Here is a 21,689-nt window from a genome sequence, read left to right as displayed (position 1 = left end):
AGAAATACACCCAAAATTCGTTGCATAATTCAGAACTCTTTCTCTTTCTCCTCATCTTCTGCTGCTTCTTCTTCTTCAAAACGATTTCAAAGCTTGATTTCAGAAACCATGAAAATCGAAAAAAAAAAAAAAACAAAGAAGAAGAAGAAGAGGAGGAAGAGGAAGAGGAAGAAGAAGAAGAAAAAGAAGAAGAAGAGGAGAAGAAGACGAGGAGGAAGAGGAAGAGGAAGAAGAAGAACCGTTCTGAGTGTAGCGCTTTGAAAATAGGAAACGTTGAATAACGCATTAAAAGGCCTAATAACTTGTAAGACTTGTAAGTCAAAAAGACTTGTATGTGTAGCACTTCTCTTAAATTTTAATTCTAATTTTTAATCATAATATTAATAATCTTTCTAAATTTTATATGTTTAAATGTGTATGTTTAGTTTAATCTTTTGTGCATTGAAAGGTTAATTCCATCTATATACATTATATAATGTAAGTCAATATCCATTTGTCTAGGAAGAATTTCCGGCGTAGAAAATAACCTCATGCCACTATTTTATCTTTATAGCTATAGTCTCTAGACAGTAATAAGAGGATCTTAATCTTATTTGATTATCATACTAATTGCGATACAACAACAAAAGTAATAATTAATTAATTAATTAATTGAAAAGATACATCTACATACAGTGACACAATAACGTAAAACAATTTTAAAAGAAAATTACATGCAAGCAATTATGATATATAATCATTCAAGGTTTACGTAATATTGTTTGTTGGAATCACTAGAATTGTAATATAAGTCTAATATTTTTTGAGAAAGTTCTTGAACCATTTTGCGGACAGTTTATAATGTCTTTTCAAACCATTATTATAATCCACAAAATTTATTCCAAATCTCACTGTGTATCCTGAAGCCCATTCAAAATTGTCCAATAATGACCATGCGAAGTATCCTTTCACATTTACGCCATCCCTTATTATTATAATGCCAACAAATTGAACAAAATTAGAATTTTAAAAGAAAAATAATTGAACGTTGAATATATAAGATATAATTATTTTGTTAATCACTATAATTTTATTAAAATTATAATTAACTTTTTATATTTTTTTAATTTTATAATTAGATCTTTTTTAACGTAAAATATATTAGAATATAATTAATTGAATATATATTTTTTTATAAATTAAAAATATTTATAATTAAAAATTTAATTAAATTTTTTATCATAAATATTTTAAAAAAATATTTCGTTAATTTTAATATTTTTGATATAAAAATGATCTAATTATAAAACTAAAAAAATATAAAAATCTAATTATATATATATAATAACTTAATTAAAAATTGAAGAATAATTAAATTATTATATAATAATAAGAAGCTACTAACCTTATTGCGGACTGGAGATAAAATAGATGACGATAATAATAATCAATTCTAAAAGTATCTATAAGAGCTTCTTCAAGTGATAGTGTTGGATCATTGAACTCATCTATTCCTACAAATTAATACAAGTATATATAAAAATTAAGAAAAAAAAACGATAATTTAAAGGTAACAAAAAAAAAATTAATGGTTTTCTGACTTTTCTCTCTTACCATTTTCAGTTATATAAATCAAAGGGTTGTTATATTTTTCCTTGGTGTAAAGTAATAGTTGTTGAATTCCTTTTGGATATACATATAACCAATTGGAAGCAGCCTACAAACGTGTAAAAAAAAAAGAAAAATAATTACAAATATAATGCTAGGTAATAATAAATTATAATAAATAATACGTAGCTTTTTCAGTTATTTGATGAGACTATTTATACATACCCTTGGACCTATGGGAACTCCATTGCGTTCAGCTGCCATTAATTAAATAAAAAATAAAGAGGTGACATTTGGAAATTGAATATGTATGTTAATGAATTAATTAATTATATATTGGAACAATATATAAAATGGATGTGTGCTTACTTGTAAGATTGGCATGGGAATCAGTGAGGTAATTAGGTTTGGCATTTGTGAGCTTATGTGAGTAAGCAGCATAGTTGGTGGTATAATAATTTAACCCAATAAAATCAAATGAGTCTTTGACTACTTTAACTTCATCTGCAGAGAATTTAGGCAATCTTTTCCCTACCAAGGATCTCATGCTTTTAGGATAATCTCCTCTTGTCAATGGTTCCATAAACCTGTAGCAAATACCAATATTTTCATAGGAATAATTTTTAAAAAATACATATTATTATTATTAAACATATTTTTAAAATATAGATAATTTTTAGAAATATATTTGATGATTTTTTTATACAGATATAATTTTGTTGGTAAAAGACTGATTTATCACGAATTTTAAATTTAAAAAATTTTATATATATAATAAAATTTAAATATTTAATATTTATTTAAGTGAACGGATAAACTGATTATCCAATCAATATAAGTTCATCGATATGGTATTAGTAAGTTCTGTCAATAATATAATGCTGATAAAGCAATGTTATAATATAATAGTGGATTTGTTGGCTTTTGAAAAAGTTATATCGAATTTGAATTCCGAATTAAACTAAAAAAAAGTAAAATATAAAAAAATTTATAGTAGTGTAGGTAAGTAAATGTGTATTGTGTAAGATAAAAAAAATTATAAATATATAACAAAACAAATTAAGGCAGGTCAGTAGGCAAATAAAGTTTTCTTCCTTTTTTTTAAAAAAAAAAAAACTTCTTATAAATGTAACACGCACTTAATACAGATTAAAAGAGAAGTCTAAAAATTATTATTTAGTTTAGTAGATAACAGTGTTTGACAAAAAAAAACATTGTTTAGAATGGTGCAGTGGGAAAGATATATACATGAAAGGTTTTCCTGAAAATGGTTGGTAATCTGATAGTAGAATCGCTCTTTATAAATCAAAATTCATATTTAAATCTATATGACTGATTTGTTCCATTATTTATTGTCCACCATTGAAGAAACATACTCAATGAGCTAGGAAAATTATAGTAGTATTAATTAAAATTAAAGTTTCTCTACATGAACAATGATGCTGGATATTATTCTCCGACCAATTATTGAAAACTATGAATGCTTTATGACAAAATGATGTACTTTTTATATTTAGTTCTATTATTCTATTTAAGTCATAAAGTAATAAAGTATATTGTTACTAGAAAAAGAATTAGTGATAAAGCACTAATGTTTTTCAAATAAAGAGAACAAATTAAAACTATTATATATTTAGCTATATATATAATTAGGTGAACTCTATATGCCTAAAATAAAGGGTAAATTATCCGTTGTGACATATACAATGATTATTGATAAATTATCTTTCAATCAGAGTTCCAAAGTTTGAATGAGATCGTCAAATCTAATTACTATCTCTAATACGATGGCTAGAAAATCTTAAAAACGAGAGAGCTGAAAAACTGATAGAAATTTTTGATATATTAGTTAAAAATGATGGTAATTGGTGCGTGAAAGAAGACACCAAGGTATTTTTTTTATCTTTAATTGCTCTTAAATTATTTTTCAATCATTATTCAGATAATAAAAATCCTAAGATGGTAATTATTGACTTAATGATTTTATGACTAACTAATATTTTAGTTTGTTTTTGTTATATAGTTATACAAAGCTATGAGGGTTGGTTATCTGAAGAGGAGTATCATTGTTGATCCGACTGAATTTTAAGAAAAATACTAGGAAGAAAATCTTAGGAAGGAAAGAGCTGAAAAATTAATAGATGTGCTCGTTGAAATGAGAGATTGAAAGCATATGAACAAGTTTAAAATCCTAACCTAATTGATTGGAAATGGTGATTGAATTTGAGAGGAATTATGGTCTTAAAATCGAAGAAGAGGTGTATTTGGTGTGGATTATAAAAATAACACTACTATCAAGTTTCAAAAGAAATATCGCGTCAATTGAAAAGAAAAGAGAAGATAACGTGAATCTTAAAACTCTGATAGAAGAATAATTTATAAATAATTACTGTATATGTCATAAGGGGTAATTTACCCTCTATTTCAAAAAGAGTAGAGTAGAATTCAACATATAATTAAGTATATACTATATAATTGTGCCTTTGTATGTATATGTTAAATGCAAGTACTTACCATCCGAACATAAAGTCAATTGCTCTCTCTGCAGCCATTTGATCAAGTTTGCTATTTGAAGTTGGCACAAACCAATGAGACACCAAAGTTATACCTATCACACCCTTCTGAGATTCCTGTGTTATGTACAAATAAATAATATCATAAAGTTACTTCTCAAAAATATAAATTAATAAAAAAAATACATAAATAATTAAATATTTAATATATTATTTTATGCAAGAGTCAATTTTTTAATCTGTATGATTTTTTTTAATTTTTTTCTCTTTTTATTTATCTTTATGTAAACCTTTTTTTACGATAAACAATAATTAAATTATACACTTTTATCATAAAAATTTAAAATTTAATTATTCTGTCAATATCTATAGTTTTACTGAATTTTCAATTAGATCTCTATATATTTTTCTTTTTGATTTAGTCCCTATATATACTATATCAAATTTTGTAATTAAGTCTCTATTGTGATAAAAATACTGGAATTAACAGAATATTTCTATTAAGCAAAACGAATATGTCTAACACTTGACTGAATATTCTATATAGTTTAATAGAATATTCCGTTAATTTCAATATTTTTGTCACGATGGGGACTTAATTACAAATCTGATATGACATAGAGACCTAATTGAAAAGAAAAAAAATATAGGAATCTAATTAAAAATTCGATAAAACTATAAGAACTAATAGAATAATTAAACTAAAATTCAATCCATATCTAGTAAATATTTTAAAATTTTCCATCTTTATCTTTTTTTTTTGAATAAACAACAATTAAAATATAGACTTTTTTTATCATAAAAATTCGATATAATACCTGATATTTTTTCTTGTAGAGTTGCACAGCAGAAGCATGAGAAAGAAGTTGATGGTGAGCAACCAAATAGGGTTCAGTAGCAGAATCACCAGCAGTGCAATTTGGATTCACCCATTTTGAACATCTACCAGGTGCAAGCATGCCACTTGCATAGCCACCTTGGCTAAATGTCCATGGTTCATTCAAAGTGATCCAATGCTTCACTCTATCTCCAAATTCTTTAAAGCAAATCTCCGCATAATCTCGAAAATCATTTCTAAAAAGAAATTATAATAATATATGATAGCTTGCTTTATTATTTTAATTATTTTATTTTATTTTTTGTAGCACTTACATAATGTTCGGGCTTAAGAAGCCACCATACTCGTCTTCTAATATCAGGGGAAGATCCCAATGAAAAAGAGTTACAAATGGTTTTATACCTGCAAAAATATAATTTCATTTGAGATTTTTTGTTAATTTGGTTTTTAAAAAATTAGACGTCTTAAGTTGATTTTTGAAAAATACAATGATGATTATTTCACATATCATTATGTGAGAAATAAAAAGACTAATATAATTCACAATTATATATTTTAAAGATCAATTTAAAATATTTAATATTTTAAAAACTAAATTAATACACATCTAATCTTTTGAATAAAGAACTATTTTGATTTTAACCCTCAAACTTTAATTAGTTATTCTAACCATTTGATAATAATTCATCAATGAGATTGTTGTAATATTTGATTCCTTCTTGATTTATGCCTCCACTAAACTTTCCTTCTGTTCACATGAAATTCATTTAAAATAGTTAATAACATGAAAGATCCAATCAAGCCAAATGAAACTAGCTAATAAGGCATATGATGACTTACTTGGGAGTATTCTGGACCAAGAGATAGAGAATCTATAAGCATCTAAATTCATATACTTCATAATCCCAACATCTTCCTATATATGGACAAGAATCAATCTTTTTTTTTTTTATATGAAATCATAATAATCAAGGAAAAAATAAGCATATATATGTATGGGAATTAATGTGATTATTGTTCTTTTTATTCTTTATTTATATTATAGTATTTTAATATAAATATGTTGCATAATTGATTCATCGTTATTATTTTAATGTGGATTTTTATATTTATTTTATTTTTTTTGGAATATTATTCTCCTTAATTTTGCTGCCATTGCATTTGGAATTTAATATATTATATATATCATACCTTGTAGTGGTGATATTCATCATTTGCAACATCTCCATTGCTTCTATCTTGTATCCTTTCTGCGTGTGGCATGCAATAATCGTCAGATATGATATGCCGATTAATTAAAGGGACTACTCCCCTAATATAATAATAATAATAATCAATACACAAAAAAATAGTTTATAAAAAAATATTTTTAATTACGAGATGAGCTGTCATTATAAATTTTATAAAATATCTTTCAAACGTTTTTATTAACACGATGAGTATGACTTTTTTTTTACGGATTTTCTAATTCGATAGAATAATTTTTTTTTATCATGGATCTAAATTTTATTTAAAAATTTGTTAAATAATTTAACTGTTTAACGAATAAATTAACCAATCAATTCAAGTTCGTCAGATATAGTATGATATATATTTTAATTATTTTAAACATTATTGTTACAATTAATTCTCAATATTAAAAAATCTCTTTATTTATATATTTTAATGTGCACGTTATATAATTATACTATGATATATAGACATTAACATAGACATAGAACATGATATGATGATACGAAATATGTAGGTATACGAATTTAAAATGCTTATAATATGCGAAAACACGGTATATATATAAAATAAAACATATTTTTTAGATAAATTTAATAATATTTTAATATTTTTTAATTATATAATATATTTAAAATATATTTTATTTTAATAATTAATAATATATACTATTACTAAACTTATTTCAAAAATACATGTTAAGAATAAGATAGGACATACTGATACGTGATAGTATTTAGGTATTTCTAAATATATTAAAAAAAATTTTATTTTTTATTAAAACACAGTTAAACAAAGAAAACACACACATCAAATAAATAACAATATGTATCGTATTCGAAAATATGTCTGATACAAATTAAAAAAAAAAAGTGTTTGAGTTTATTTCTATTCTGTCATCTACCTAATTAGTCTACGGACAAGAGGCTTATTATTTTATATATAGAAAATTATATGGTACAGATCTAAATCTGTACAGATTTAAAGATTTAAAGATGTGGCAAAATCTAAACCACACATTCTAAAGTTACACTTTTCACTCAAAACCGTAACTTTTCACAAAAAAAAACGTCACCTAATGGAAAAAAGTAAATTAGAATATTTAAAAGAAGAAATAATTAAGTTATCAAAATTAATAGATCAAAAATTAATGATTTTAACTAATGTTAATTGTAATGACACCGAATTCTTAAAATCAATACAAAATGATTTTTCTCAAAATCTTTATTTTACTATAAGTTTTATTGAAGGACTTCAAAAACCTGAAAAAACTTATTTTTCACACGGAATTTCTAAAAAATGTTACCATGGAAATGATTCCCCACATCTTTATCATACCTTCAACCCACAATTAAATTCTATAGTAGATATGCTTGAAGAAATATTAGTGTCCATAAAATTTCAAAGAAATAAGGAAAAAGAGAATCCCAAAGAAAAAAAATTTCAAAATATAATCAACATAACAGATTTAAAAGTAAAACCACCACTAAAATTATGAATATTGAAGAAAAATTAGAAGAAGTTACAATGCTTTTTAAACAATTAAAAATGGCTCAAGAAAATAATGTTATGGAACAAGGATTTCAAATAAAAGAAGAATTAGTAAATTCTGAAAATATAGAAAATGAAGAACACATCCTAGATTACTCAAGTGACGAAGAACCAGCAATTCCAATACAAGTAAAAAATGAAGCTGGAACATCTAAAGATAATCAATCTCAATTTAAATGGGAAACAGGTTTTGATAATTATGCCTTTAAAAAAGGTTTTATAAATAAAGATTCAACATATACAAAAATACCATCAAAATACATCCTTAAAATCCAGGAAATGGAAGGAGATAGAATGCTCGATTTAGACTGTAAAAAGAATGAAAAAGAAATTTTCGAAAACTGGTTGAATTTCTTCTTATTAGAAGCCTTTACTAATCCAAAACTTAGTGAATTGTCTGGAAGAAACATTTGGAATTACATAGGGTTTCATACTAAAGGAACTATAAGAGATTATATGACATCAATAGAAAACCAAATAATAGAAGAATTAGAAACAAAAACATCAGCTTATGATAAGATATTATATATAATGATGATTCTATATAAAGAATTTTTTGGAAAAAATATTATAGATCATAGACAAGAAGTCTATAATAAAGAATATCAAGAAGCAAAAAATCATTTAGCTAATATTCAGATATATGATTTATGTAATACGGAGTCTTATATATGTGAATATAGAATACATTATTACAAATTAAAAGAAGAAGATAAAAATCATTATCTTAGTATGTATATAACAAAACTTCCATATCCTGCTAATGAATTTATAATGGGAAGATTTATAAGAGAAATAAATAGAGGAACAATTGAAAATAATTTTGGTGGAGCAACCTCTGCAATAAGAGAGGAAATAAAAGAACGTTGTATGTAAGAAGCAACTCAAAAAAGATTTGCAAATATAATTAGAATTTGCTGTCAGGATAATAAGGAGATACCTCAAAAATATGGTCTTAATAAAAATTTTCAAAGAAAAAGAAAATATCAATTTAGAAAAAGAAAATACTATCCAAACGGGAGAAAAAAGAGATATTTTAGAAAGGAAAATAACAATAAAAATAAAAAACAAAGAAATAACTATTGCCCGAATAAAAAAGAAAATTGTAAATGTTGGTATTGCCAAGAAGAAGGACATTATGCAAATGAATGCCCGAAAAAGAAGGATAAAAAGGATCTTACTAAACAAATAGAAATTGCTAAGTCTTGTTTCATGGAACCATTAGAAGAATCTGATGATAACTTAGACTATATTTTTGAATATGTCTCGGAAACAGACTCAGAGACTGAGTAATAATGCTACATTTATCACTATAAAAATAACAGAAAAGTTTATAAATACTTTCATAGATTCTGGAGCAACACAATGCTTTGCTAGTTCAAATATAAAACTTGATTGAAAAAAATTAAAGAAACCATTAAGAGTTAGAATAGCTGACAAATCAATACATAAAATTGACCAAAAAGCAGAGATGGTTGAAATTTTTATTCAAAATTATAGGTTCATTGTTCCATCAGTATATGTTAGATTCTGGAATGGATTTCATCATAGGAAATAACTTTTTAAAGCTATATCATCCATTCATTCAAGAATTAACATATATAGTTTTAAAAGCTCCACACGATTCTTCGATAAATCAAAAATCAAAACGAATAAAAATACCGACTACTACTATAGATAAGATCTTAAAATTTAAAATATTCTCTATATTAGAGACATGTTATTTAAATCTATGCTTTCAGATAAATATCCCAAAAAATAATCTTGAAATAAAGATAGAAGAACTTTTGGATGAAATTTGTGCTGAAAATCCTTTAGATATTAAAAATACAAATAACGAATTAGTAAGTATTAAATTAAAAGATCCTACAAAAGAGATAAATGTTCCAAATAAAATTCCTTATTCCGCAAGAGATAGAGAAGAATTTTCATTAGAATGTAGAGATCTTTTGGAAAAAGAAATTATAAGATTAAGTAAAAGTCCTCATGCGGCTCCAGCCTTTTATGTCGAAAACAATAATGAAATTAAAAGGGGAAAACGAAGAATGATTATTAACTATAAGAAGATAAATGAAGCAACTATTGGTGATGCTCACAAACTTCCAAGAAAAGATTCTATTTTAGAAAAAATCAAAGGAGCAACTTGGTTTTCATCTCTTGATGCAAAATCAGGGTATTGGCAACTTCGTTTAGACGAAGAAACAAAGAAATTAACTGTTTTTACTTGCCCAATAAAAGAATCAACAAGTGTGTTGCTCTATGAATGGAATATATTACCATTCGGATTAAAACAAGCCTCAGGTATTTATCAAAGATTTATGGAAGAAAATCTAAAAGAGTTAAATGAATTTGTTTTAGTGTACATTGATGATATACTAATTTTTACAAAACAGGATAAAGAAGATCATCTTCAAAAATTATTAATAGTTTTAGAAAGATGTAAAGAAAAAGGATTAGTTCTTAGCAAAAAGAAAGAAAGAATAGCAAAACAAGAAATAGAGTTTCTTGGGTTAATTCTATCCACTCAAGGAAAGCTAAAACTGCAGCCAAATGTCCTAGAAAAGGTAAATTTATTTCCTAATAAAATAGAAGATAGAAAATAATTACAAAGATTTTTAGGGTGTATAAATTATATTTCTTATCAAGGATTTTTAAAGAACATAACAGAATACACTAAAAGCTTATTTCCAAAAATAAGTACTAAAAACGAATGGAAATGGGATGAAAAATACAGTATGCAAATTCAAAGAATTAAAGAATTATGTGAAAAACTTCCAGAACTTTATATTCCAGAAGAAAATGACTACTTAATAGTAGAAACAGATGCTTCAGACATAACTTGGTCAGGATGTCTAAAAGCTAAGAAAACTATAAAAAGTTTGGAACAAGAAAAAGAATCACTAGATTCTAAATATTCCTCAAAGGAATTACTTTGCAGGTATATTTCAGGGACTTTTACTCCAACAGAACAGAGATATACCACTCATGAAAAGGAAACTCTAGCAGCCATTAAATCTCTTAAGAAATGGAAAATTGATTTACTACCCAGAGAATTTACATTAAGGACAGATTCAAGTTACCTAACAGGTTTCATACGATATAATTTAAAAGTTGATTATAATCATGGACGATTGGTAAGATGACAATTATTTTTGTTACAATATCCAATAAAAATTGAATATATTAAGGGTGACAAAAATGTTATTGCAGATACATTAACAAGAGAATGGAGTTCGTTTACAACACATTAGATCAAGAAATTCAGAAATACGAACAAGAACTCGAAAAATGCAAGCATTGTCAGCAAATAAGGACATAGATCCAATCTCTCAAGAAGGCCATCGAAGCAATGAAATCAACACAACAACCAAAAACATCAGAGTTCAGCCAGCTAAGCGTGGTGGACAAATCAGGTGAAGAAAAAATTCCAGAAAATAAAACAATTGCTGAAATTATCAAAAAATCCACCCAAGATAAAAAAATATTATGTAATTTATAATGGCCCCATGAAAGGTGTATATGATGCATGGGAAAAAGCAGCACCATTTACACATCAATCAAGGATAATTCATAAAGGAGGGTTTTTAACACTGGAAGAAGCAAATGAATCTTTCAGGGAATATGAAGCTCTTCATCCAGAGCAAACCCTAAAAAGAGCAGATAAAGCTACAATTCAAACCCAGAGAACAGGAATAATAAGAAACATTCCTACAAGGGCTAAAATCAAGGAAAAGAAAAGGGTCTGTAGATCAAATCTCAGAGAAACCCTTAACATAGTCCTAAATTGGACTGAAGAAAAAAGGGCAATCTTGGGATATTATCCTATTGCCAAAGAACAGTTAACAAAGCTGGTTATATTTCCAGAAGCTTCCCCATCTGACACCTATCAGTTTTTCTAGTATGGATTAATTGATACAATTTTAATTTTTAATGATTTGAAAATTATTAGTGAGTTTCCTGCAGGATTCGTTGATGCAGTAAAGAGATTTAAAAATATGATTGACAACGTAAATCCAAGGGATATATCCCTAAAATTTACAAACAGTCAACCTATTTTTAATGAAGAAGAAGAATGCTTGGTTCCAGCACACCAAGTAATATTCATGTCCGTCTTCCCAGGAAATTTTCAACCAATTGATCAAGTTCAAGATTTAACAATCTACAGTCATGAAGGAAGACTAGCCAGCACACTAGCAAGGGTCTTCAAAAGAACTCAAAAGATAACAAGGGAATCTCACACAAGAATCAATTATAAAAGCAGAAATACTTTGCTTATGTCCAGTAAAAGGAATGAAATTGAAGAAAGAGAGATGAGACTCTTAGTGGAATTTGAATCAGCATTCTACAACTTATCTGGACTCTTAGAAAAGTTCCCTGAAGGGATAAAGAGGAATCTCTGCTATTTGATAAAAGACAGAGAAGACCACAAGTGCCAGCTATGTGTCTCAGAGTTATCTGAAGAAAGTAATAATGAAACGGAATCAGCCCACATGATAAAGGAAGAAGACAACGCATCTGAAGGTCACATGATGAAAGAGGAGGACAACACATTTGAAGCATCTCTCAATATTATTGCATAGTGACGTAAGCGCTTAGGTCATAGAGCACCAACAATGTAGCTGGTGCAAGATAATAAACAATGACGTAAGCAATGACGTCATAAGAAGGGTAAGGATGGGAATTGTCCATCAGACCCAACCATTATAAATAGGTTGCTTAGGCAATTGAAGAGGGCATCAAACAATAGAAAGCAGAAGGCTAAGAGTACTCATATGCTAGGAGAGCAAGGAGGAAGCGGCCGAGGCGATTCTATAGTTTGAAGAAGAATTCCCTTAGGAAAAACCAATTCTAAACTCCCCTCTGGAGTTAGTATCTACAATCTTCCCTCTGGAGATAAAAACATCTTATGTAAAATATTCTAAATAAAGGAAGTTTTTCTCCAGAAAGGTACGCCTTTATCTTAATCTCATAGTTATGAATTATTTAGAAAGTTTAGAATTAACGGAAGAATCTGATTATTATAGATTATCTGCCTTATTAGATAATGAAAAATAGGCTGTTCTAAAAACAGAATTAAATCTCAAATCAAATGAAAATTTTAATAAATAAAATCTTTTAAAAGAAGTTTTTAATAGAAAAAATATAATATACTATGGAAAAATTCAACATGAAGCCCCTATAAAGATAAAATCTGCTAATGGAAAACTTGAAATAGCTTTGATAAATGATGAAGAATTGAGTAAACAGATTGAGAAAATTAAGGATCAACAAAAAAGATCTAAAATTGGATGGATTCATATTAGTACTATACAAGTCTTAATCAAATTTACATATATGAAAGGAATTAATTCACCAATAAGCTTAGCAATCTGTGACAAAAGAATTACTGATGACCCAATAGATCAAATAATTGGAATTGTTCATGGAAACTTGGCAAACGTAAATGTTAAATTCAATGCCCATCTTGGATATGCTATACCTTTATCAACTGAAAATCTTGGAAGATCTATAAGTTTGGCTTATAAATTTCACAGAAAGAATCTAATGGAACAAGACGATGAACCATTTTCAATTACATATGCAATAAATTATGCTTTAACAAATAGCCATCATAGTATAATATTTAAAAACAAAGAAAGAATTTATGTCGATGAATTATTTCAGAAAATTGTAAAAACAGAAATACCAAAATATAAAGCTATTGAAAACCCAGTTCTTTTACTAAAAGAACCATCAGGAAAATTAGTTTCATCGAATTTTCAAATAAAAGAATCCAAAATTAATAGCCCTTTAAGTTTATCTAAGTTAAAGATTAAAGAAGAAAATTCTGAAATAAAAGAATTAACAAAAAAGGTCGAAAAATTAAATGAAATCCTAAACACTAAGTTATGACAATAAATAAAGAGAAAATATATGTAACCTATCAAGACAAGAAACAAGAGCTCTTTGCAAGAGAAAATCGGTTGAATTATTTACAGTTTTCTGAAATAAATCAAAGAGCATTTGAAGCTCTAAAAATAATCTATGACAAATTGAAAGGAGAAGTTGAAGAGTTAGAAAAATTAATAGAATCTCTAGAAAATAGTGATGAATCGATGATAGAATTTGCAGAAATTCTAAGATAAATAATGAAGTATACAAAGATTGAAAGACCAGAAAACAAAATAAAAAGAAAAAGGGCGAAAAAATTAAAAAGTAAAATAAAGGAGTATAAAAGGGAATTAAATAATCTTCAGTTCGAAATTAATGACCTTATAATAAAAAGGATAGAAATAAGAACAAATATAAACAAGTTGGAGCTAAACTTAAAAAATTTATAAATGTCTGGAACACCATATTATGACTTAAAAGAATTAAAGCTGTTGAACGAAAAAATGGAGAATGAAGTTAAAAAATTAAAAAGATATTTAGAAACAACAGAAATTGTAGAAATAAAAGAAGTTTTGGAGGATTTGAAAAATTATATTAAAGAAAAAGACAAACAGATAAAAGATTTTATATACAATAATCAATGCAAAAAAAAATATTATAAACTAAAACAAGATTGAAAAACTATAAAAATGAAATCAGAATTAGTAATAGTAGAAATGCTCAATACTTTTGATTATGAAATTACAAATTATAAAGTACCACCAACCAAATCTATACAAATTATAAACTTATTCGAAGCAAAATATGAAGAGTTAATAATTTGGAAAAGAAAATTACATTTTAAAAAATTGGTATCAGAGCCAAGTTAACGATTAAGGGTAACACTTTTTCTTTAAGCAACACTTTTAGTGATACACTTTTAAATCAATAAAAAACAAAAATCTGTAAATCTATACCAAAACACATCTGTACACTAAATGAACCTTTATATATATGTTGAGAGAATCATGGATTCAAGTGCTTCTTAATTTAATTTTATACAGTAGTCAAGTGCAATCATCCCATTAAAGAATGTTAAAAAAAATAAAATAATTCTACAATGGGGAACAGAATCATCAATCATATGATTCATATTCAAATCTCATTACAAGTTTATTTATATAATAGTTAAGAGATAAAATATCTGACGATATATTGAAGCTGATAGCTTAGAAAATAATTTTCAGGTCTCCATGTTTATGACTACTTACTAACAATATAGATATATTATTTATAATTATGTACTAAAGACGGATTTAACTATACTTAAAGATATACTTATACTTAGTTTTTCAAAAGCATAGATTAATATTTTGCATTTGATAAATTAAAATTTTATATCTATGTTTTGTGACTTTTAAAATTTAAAAATATTTTTTAAAGTACTTATAATTTTTTTTAAAAATATGAGTTATGAATTTTAAATTATTAAAAGGTCTAACATGATATTGTATATTAATAAATAGAAACACTTTATTATATATCATAGTCATTTTAAATTTAAAACAATTTTATCAAAAAAAATTATTATAATTTATAATTTTTAAGAATATTCATTTTATCTTACTAAATACAACTATTACCATTTTAATAAAAATATTATATTTATTTTTTTTAAAAGAAAGAAACAATAAAGATACTATCAAATCAACTCTATTAGAATTGAGATTAAATGTACCTAATTCTATACCAAAAATGTCTTATTAGAATTGAACATAAATATTTACCTATAGATAAGTGACCTAACAATATTGAATCAGATAAATTATTTTAATATTATATTAGAATTGAAATTAAATAGATGTAACTCAACTTATAAACTATATATATTTACATATTGGTAAATTCTACTCTACCTTTCTTATAATAATATGTATATTATCCTCTGTGACATGTCACTCTCTAATTGGTGGTTATGTTAACTATAGTTAAACTATTGGTAATTAAATTATAGCCCAAATGGATAATTGTATAATTTACTAAACTATTAAAAATTCAATTTTTTGTTTCTTCCCCAAATCATGCTCCGAACAAATGAACCCTTGTTTTCAACTGATGATGTTATATCAAAGGCATGTTGTGACTTTGCAGAATCAGCTACCCAAAATCGTGAAGACTTTTTGCAAATGTTGATCCTTAGGAAAAAAATTCCAGCATGGTTTGAGCATCAGGAAGAAGATGACGGAGTATCAGTGTCATTCCCCCAAAATTGTCCTTCAATTGAAACCATCGCACTTGCTCTCTGTTTCCTAATTGAAATTGAAGAATATATTGACGCAGTACAGCCATTGGTGATCTACAACGGTGAAAAATTCATCAACGCGAGTTTATCCGTGGGGCCACTTGTTTAGATCATTTGTTCATTGTCTACGTGAATGGTTACTATTTTAGTAAGCTGTTATGCCAACATAATATAATTTCAGGTTATCGTCATGATGATCTTGATATAGGATGTAGATATGGAGCACGTTGGGTGACTAAGTGTGTGTTTGGATTACCGTTTGTAAACGGGAGTTTGCATAAAATTGATTTTTGTAAAATTGATTTTGATAAAAAGTTAGTTTGGATTAACGTGATTTATTTTTGGTAATTTTTATATCAAAATTGATTGTAGTAAAATAAATGTTGTTTGGATTATACTACTCAAAATCATTTTTAGATGAAAAATTACTAAAAGAGACATCAGTTTAAATAATTTTTTTATATATATGCAAAATCAGAACACTAATAAAAATAATATAAAAAATATTTATCATATAAATAAAATAAATACAATAAAAAATAAAAATATGAAAGAGAGTATTATAAATTTTATAATGTCAAACAAAAAGAAAATATTTTATAATTTTTTTAGTACTGTTAGTACTCTTTAATTTAGTATTATTTAGATTATAAATTTTCATTATTTATGGCTTTATTGTTACTTATAATTAAATTTTTATTTATTTTATCCTTTTTATAGGATCATAATTTATATTATACAAAATTTTGATAATAAACGTAGTATATAATAATTATAATTACAAATTTTACAAGGTCAGAATAAAGAATATAAAAATTAATACAAAACAAAAATAGAGTACATCAAAAAATGAAAAAAAAATCATACAGATAAAAAATAATAAAAATTCCATAAAATCAACAATATATATCATATGAACAAAAAAATACAATAAATATAAATAAAATTCGTATGAATAAAATCAAATAAAAAAATAAAAAAATTTCATACACAACCTAAATACAATGCAGTAAAGGATAGGAAAAAAAAAGAATTCATATGAGCAAAAAAATAATAAAAATATCATAAAAAAAATCAACAACATTTGTCATATGAATAAAAGAAATACAATAAAATAAAAAAATATCATATGAACAAAGCCAAACAAAAATAAAAAAAATATTTCATAAAAAATATACCTATAAAAAATAATATAGTAAATGATAAAAAAAACTCATAAAAATATAACATAAGAAATCAGAACACTACACAAATAATATAAAAATATTTATCATATAAATAAAAAATATAATAAAAAATATAAAAATTAAAATATAAAAATGAGTACTAAAAATAAAAAAATTAAAATATTCAATTTACTAGTGATTAAAACAAATCTGAATTATTTTAATGAAAAAATAAATTAGAACGAACAACTATGAAAAAGTAGGAAGAACTACAAAGAATTATTGTAAAGGTAATAGTTACTGGTATCCTTTTCAAAGAAGAAAATGAAGGGTAGGGTTGGTAAAAAAAATAAATTTTTCATCTAATTTTCCAAGGATAATAAGTAACCATGAAACGCAGAGGCTACAAATTTTAGCTTCTCCTGAACGTGCTTTCAGAAGCAGAATCAATTCTGCGTTCAGAAAGATAAAAATGGCCAAACATAAAAGTGAAACTTTCAAGAAGCTCAAACGTACTTCTCTCCTCTCCAACGCGTTTGCCAAACACACCCTAAGCAAGACGAGTAGGGTACAGGTTGAGTTATTTTTTCTTTCAATTTCAGAGAGGAATGGAAAAATGGGCATTGAGCTTCTGAACAATGATAAGAAATATAACTTTACTTTTTAATGTTTACAGAAATTATATATTCTTCCCTCTTATAAAAATATTTAATTACAAAGTTACTCTACTTTAGTTAATATATTAACTCTTATTAAGTTAAATTAACTCAAACTAAAACTAAACATCCAATTAAAACATGCCATGTCATAAGGGATAATTTACATGTTGATTTAGAGGGGGTTGGGTAGAACTCACCTTACATATTTTATTTTTGAGAGATATAAAATTTATAATACATATTTAGAGTTTTCTCATATATACTAAGTAATGCCACAAGAATGAGGTGAGGCAAAGAGGCATAGGTATTTGGTAATTGTTTTGTAGAAAGTGAAAATATAATGCATGGTTATATATATATATATATATATATATATATATATATATATATATATATATATATATATATATATATATATATATATATATAGTGCACAAGGAATTAATATGTATATATGTTTTGTTTTGTTTTGCATCAATTGAGTGATTCGTGTATTCTTGATGGTAATACTAAAAGAGATAAATTATTTAATTGATACGTTTTTAATTTTTCCTATTTGAGTCAAATTTATACTAATGATCTAAAAAAATAAGACAAGCCTATAACGATAAAGGCCACGGACAATAATAAGATACAGTGCTTCTCTCTCTATATATATATATATATTTTTTTTTTTTCCAGAGAGCGGCCATTATAAGATTTTATTTGAATATTTCCTTGACCTATATATTGACATATATACTACATACGCTTAACTAATTAGTGCCAAGTTATTCTTTCAATTATTAAATATTAATCATTTAATTTTCATCAGGTAAAACTTTTTTATCGGATTTTATTACATTGTTACCCTTGGAATAAATGTTAACCATATGGTATTTTCGTTTGGCCCATGTATAACTACTTGAGGATTAATAAGGTAGTGTTTGGTGGAGAGATAGAGACTGAGAGACAGAGATTAAAAGATAGAGATAAAAATAAATTTTAGTATTTTGTTTGGTGCAAAGTGGGAGACAGAAATTAAAACAAAAATGAAACTCTAATTTAATTTGTATAAAATATAAAATTAGAATTAATTAATTGAAATGAGAATATTTTAGGTATAAAATGTTATTAAAGTTTCGGTCTTTGCCTTTAAAAGTTTCAGTTCCTATGTTTTTACTTTTTGGAGGTACTGAAGTACTGAAATTTTAGGAATAGAGACAGAAATTTTAGTACCAATTTTTGAGCCAACAAACATGATATTAAGTTTCAGTCTTTCAGTCTCTGTTTCAATATCTTAAAACAAACGCTACCTAAAAGTATAAACATTTTTGTGCTATTCTATAGCAGTTATTTACAAACATTTCTTATGACTAAGTCTAATTAAATTGATAAAAATTCAACAAAAAAACAATCGCACGCATTTATCATGTAGTTCCTTATATTTGTACTTTTCAACAAAATTTTTTTTTTACAAAATATAAAAATTTTATTATAGAGTAATTTTTTTTTTGTATAATAGCAACGCATACGTACGTACTACTTACATATGTTTGAAGAAAAAGTGCGATGACAGCAACAACAATAATAACAACAAAAAAAGAAAATGACGACGCAACGTACATATGTTAAAACAAAAACATGTTATGACTTAGTTGAAAACTTAATTTTAAAAAATTTAGACATCTAACTTTATTGATTCTATAATTACCGGTATTTTTTATTCTTTATTGCTTTGACTTTTTTTATATATTAAAAATTTAATATATTAACACTTCTTTTGTATCTAATAAATACATTGTTTTTTAATATATTAAAAGGATCAAAATGACAATTATTTCAAAACAATAATAACCATACATGTCTTAGATATATCGGCATACAAATATATATATATTATTTTTTTAAATTAATTAAAGGAGGAGTAAAAATAAATAAATAAAGGGGGTGCATAGACCGGTAGCATTTTTTTTTTCTTTTTAAAAAGAAAGGATTTCCCAATTAAAAAAGATGAAACGGCATATTGAAAGTGTTGGCCATTTCAAAGTTGGTGCATCTAAAATTTGATTAAAAAGAAAAATGAGTTAGGAAATTAAGAAGGCATATATATGAAGTAGTTAAGTTACCTGGATATTTGTGGGTGAAGGTATCCCATATGCTTGCTCCTCTTCCACCTTCCTTTGCTGCACCTTCATACTGTATTTCTTATATGCATAATTAGCTACCATACCTTTGTTTAAACAAACAACTAGAGATATAATTATTTATATTTTTATAAATTTAAATTTTTGAAATAAAATTCTTTTATAAAGTATAATAAAATTCTAGAATGTAATAATTATTATATTAAAAAAAATAAGAAACTAAAAAATTGAAATAAAAGGGTTTATATATAATTAAGGTTCAAATCTAGTTGAGGAAATATATTAAAAATATAAAATTTAGTTATTCTGTTAGCACTTATAAATTTTTAATTAAATTTTTATACCTTTTTTTAAATTGGGTCTTTATATTGATTTTAATTTTGTAATTAGATATTTTTTTACGTCAAAAACGTTAAAATACAGAATATTTCTCTCAAAAAATATGTACTTAAAGATTTAGTTAGGTTCTTAATTGTGAATACTTTCAATTTGTAGAGAAATATTCTAACAGAAATGACTTAATTACAAAATTAAAAATAGTATAAAGATCTAATTAAAAAAAATATAAAAATTTAGTAAAATTACAGAAATCAAAAGAATAATTAAACCAAAATATAATTATAAACTTAAATTTTTGAAACAAATAGCATCATAATACTACAAAGTACAAACATAAAAAATAGTTAAAATAAATTTCAAATAAAAAATATTTAATATACAAATACATATTATTTCAAACAATTTAAAATGACATTTCTTTTGATATTTTTATATGAAAACAACTATTATAACAATTTTCGTGTGAATAATCAGCTCAGCTAGCTCTCAGCTTTTGTTAGGAAGTAGTTTAGAGATGCAATTAATCAAGTTAATTAACTAACTAAAAGTTAGTTACACACATCGCTATATCAATAATATTTGAGAGACTCTTTAAAAATTGTCTTAATTAACATTCATTAATTATCGTTAAAATAATTGAATAATTTTAAATATAATAAATATATTTATAAATATCATATTATATAAAATAACTTTAAATATTGTGTTGTTAATATTACTTTATATGCGTATACATGCATTATGCATACCTGGTAGGATGAGGAAGCAGTTCCAAAGATGAAGGCTTTTGGAAAAGAAGTTCGGTTGAGGGAAGAAACATCAAGAATGGGGGAAACTGGTGATGCAGAAGAAGAGGAAGTGATAATAAGAGCATAGAAGAAGAAGAGAGAGACAAGTACCAAAATGCCCTTGTTATTATTGGGTGCCATATATTTCTTCATCAGTTGCGTGGTTATTGATTGTATTGAGAATTTGTGACCCTTTTTATAACAAAAAATAGGTAACCTTTATTAGGCTTTTAGTTTTAGCTACCTAGCTTGTCACCCACCTATGTTTTTTTTTTTTTTAAATTAAAAATGAGACTCGAATTTGGAACTTCTAAGTGAAGATAGAGAAATTATGTCATTTAGTGTTTGTTTGTGGACCATTAAATTAATAAAAAAAATTATTTTTATTTTTTAGTTTGTTTAATAAATTTCTAGAAGTAAAAATAAAAGTATTAAATTTTTTTTTTGAAAAACTATAATTTACATCTTTTTTTTTTAAAATATTAAAAATATTTTTTATGTAATAAATAAACAAAAAAATATTTTTATATGATTATATCCAAATATAAAATTACTTTTACTTTTCTATAAAATCTTTAATTTTTAAAAAGAATAAGTTAAATTTAAAAAAAAAACTCATCCAAACAGATCCTTTGTTTGAGTTATAGTTTATTGGCCACCCCCATATTTTATTGCTTATTATTAATCCACTTGTTATAACTCGTATAATTCGAATATCGAATAAATTGCTATATAATTAA

The 21,689-nt window shown here is 25.2% G+C and overlaps 1 protein-coding gene across 1 annotated transcript; it reads right to left on the bottom strand.

Moving 5' to 3' along the window:
• Positions 1 to 629: 629 nt before the first annotated feature.
• On the bottom strand, positions 630 to 21,137 carry LOC112706619 (beta-glucosidase 12). The gene is made up of 13 exons (XM_025758012.3): positions 20,911 to 21,137; positions 19,805 to 19,874; positions 6,130 to 6,188; positions 5,779 to 5,854; positions 5,609 to 5,686; positions 5,253 to 5,340; positions 4,919 to 5,174; positions 4,102 to 4,217; positions 1,957 to 2,174; positions 1,813 to 1,844; positions 1,594 to 1,696; positions 1,385 to 1,493; positions 630 to 964 (listed from the first exon to the last, which is right to left on the bottom strand). The coding sequence occupies exons 1-13, from the start codon at positions 21,100 to 21,102 to the stop codon at positions 793 to 795; spliced, it is 1,569 nt and encodes a 522-aa protein (XP_025613797.1). The 5' UTR covers positions 21,103 to 21,137; the 3' UTR covers positions 630 to 792.
• Positions 21,138 to 21,689: the final 552 nt, after the last annotated feature.

The sequence above is a fragment of the Arachis hypogaea genome, chromosome 8 (assembly GCF_003086295.3).
Source record: "Arachis hypogaea cultivar Tifrunner chromosome 8, arahy.Tifrunner.gnm2.J5K5, whole genome shotgun sequence".
In the NCBI taxonomy this organism is placed as follows: Eukaryota; Viridiplantae; Streptophyta; class Magnoliopsida; order Fabales; family Fabaceae; genus Arachis; species Arachis hypogaea.
This window is presented reverse-complemented; position numbering and strand designations above follow the sequence as displayed.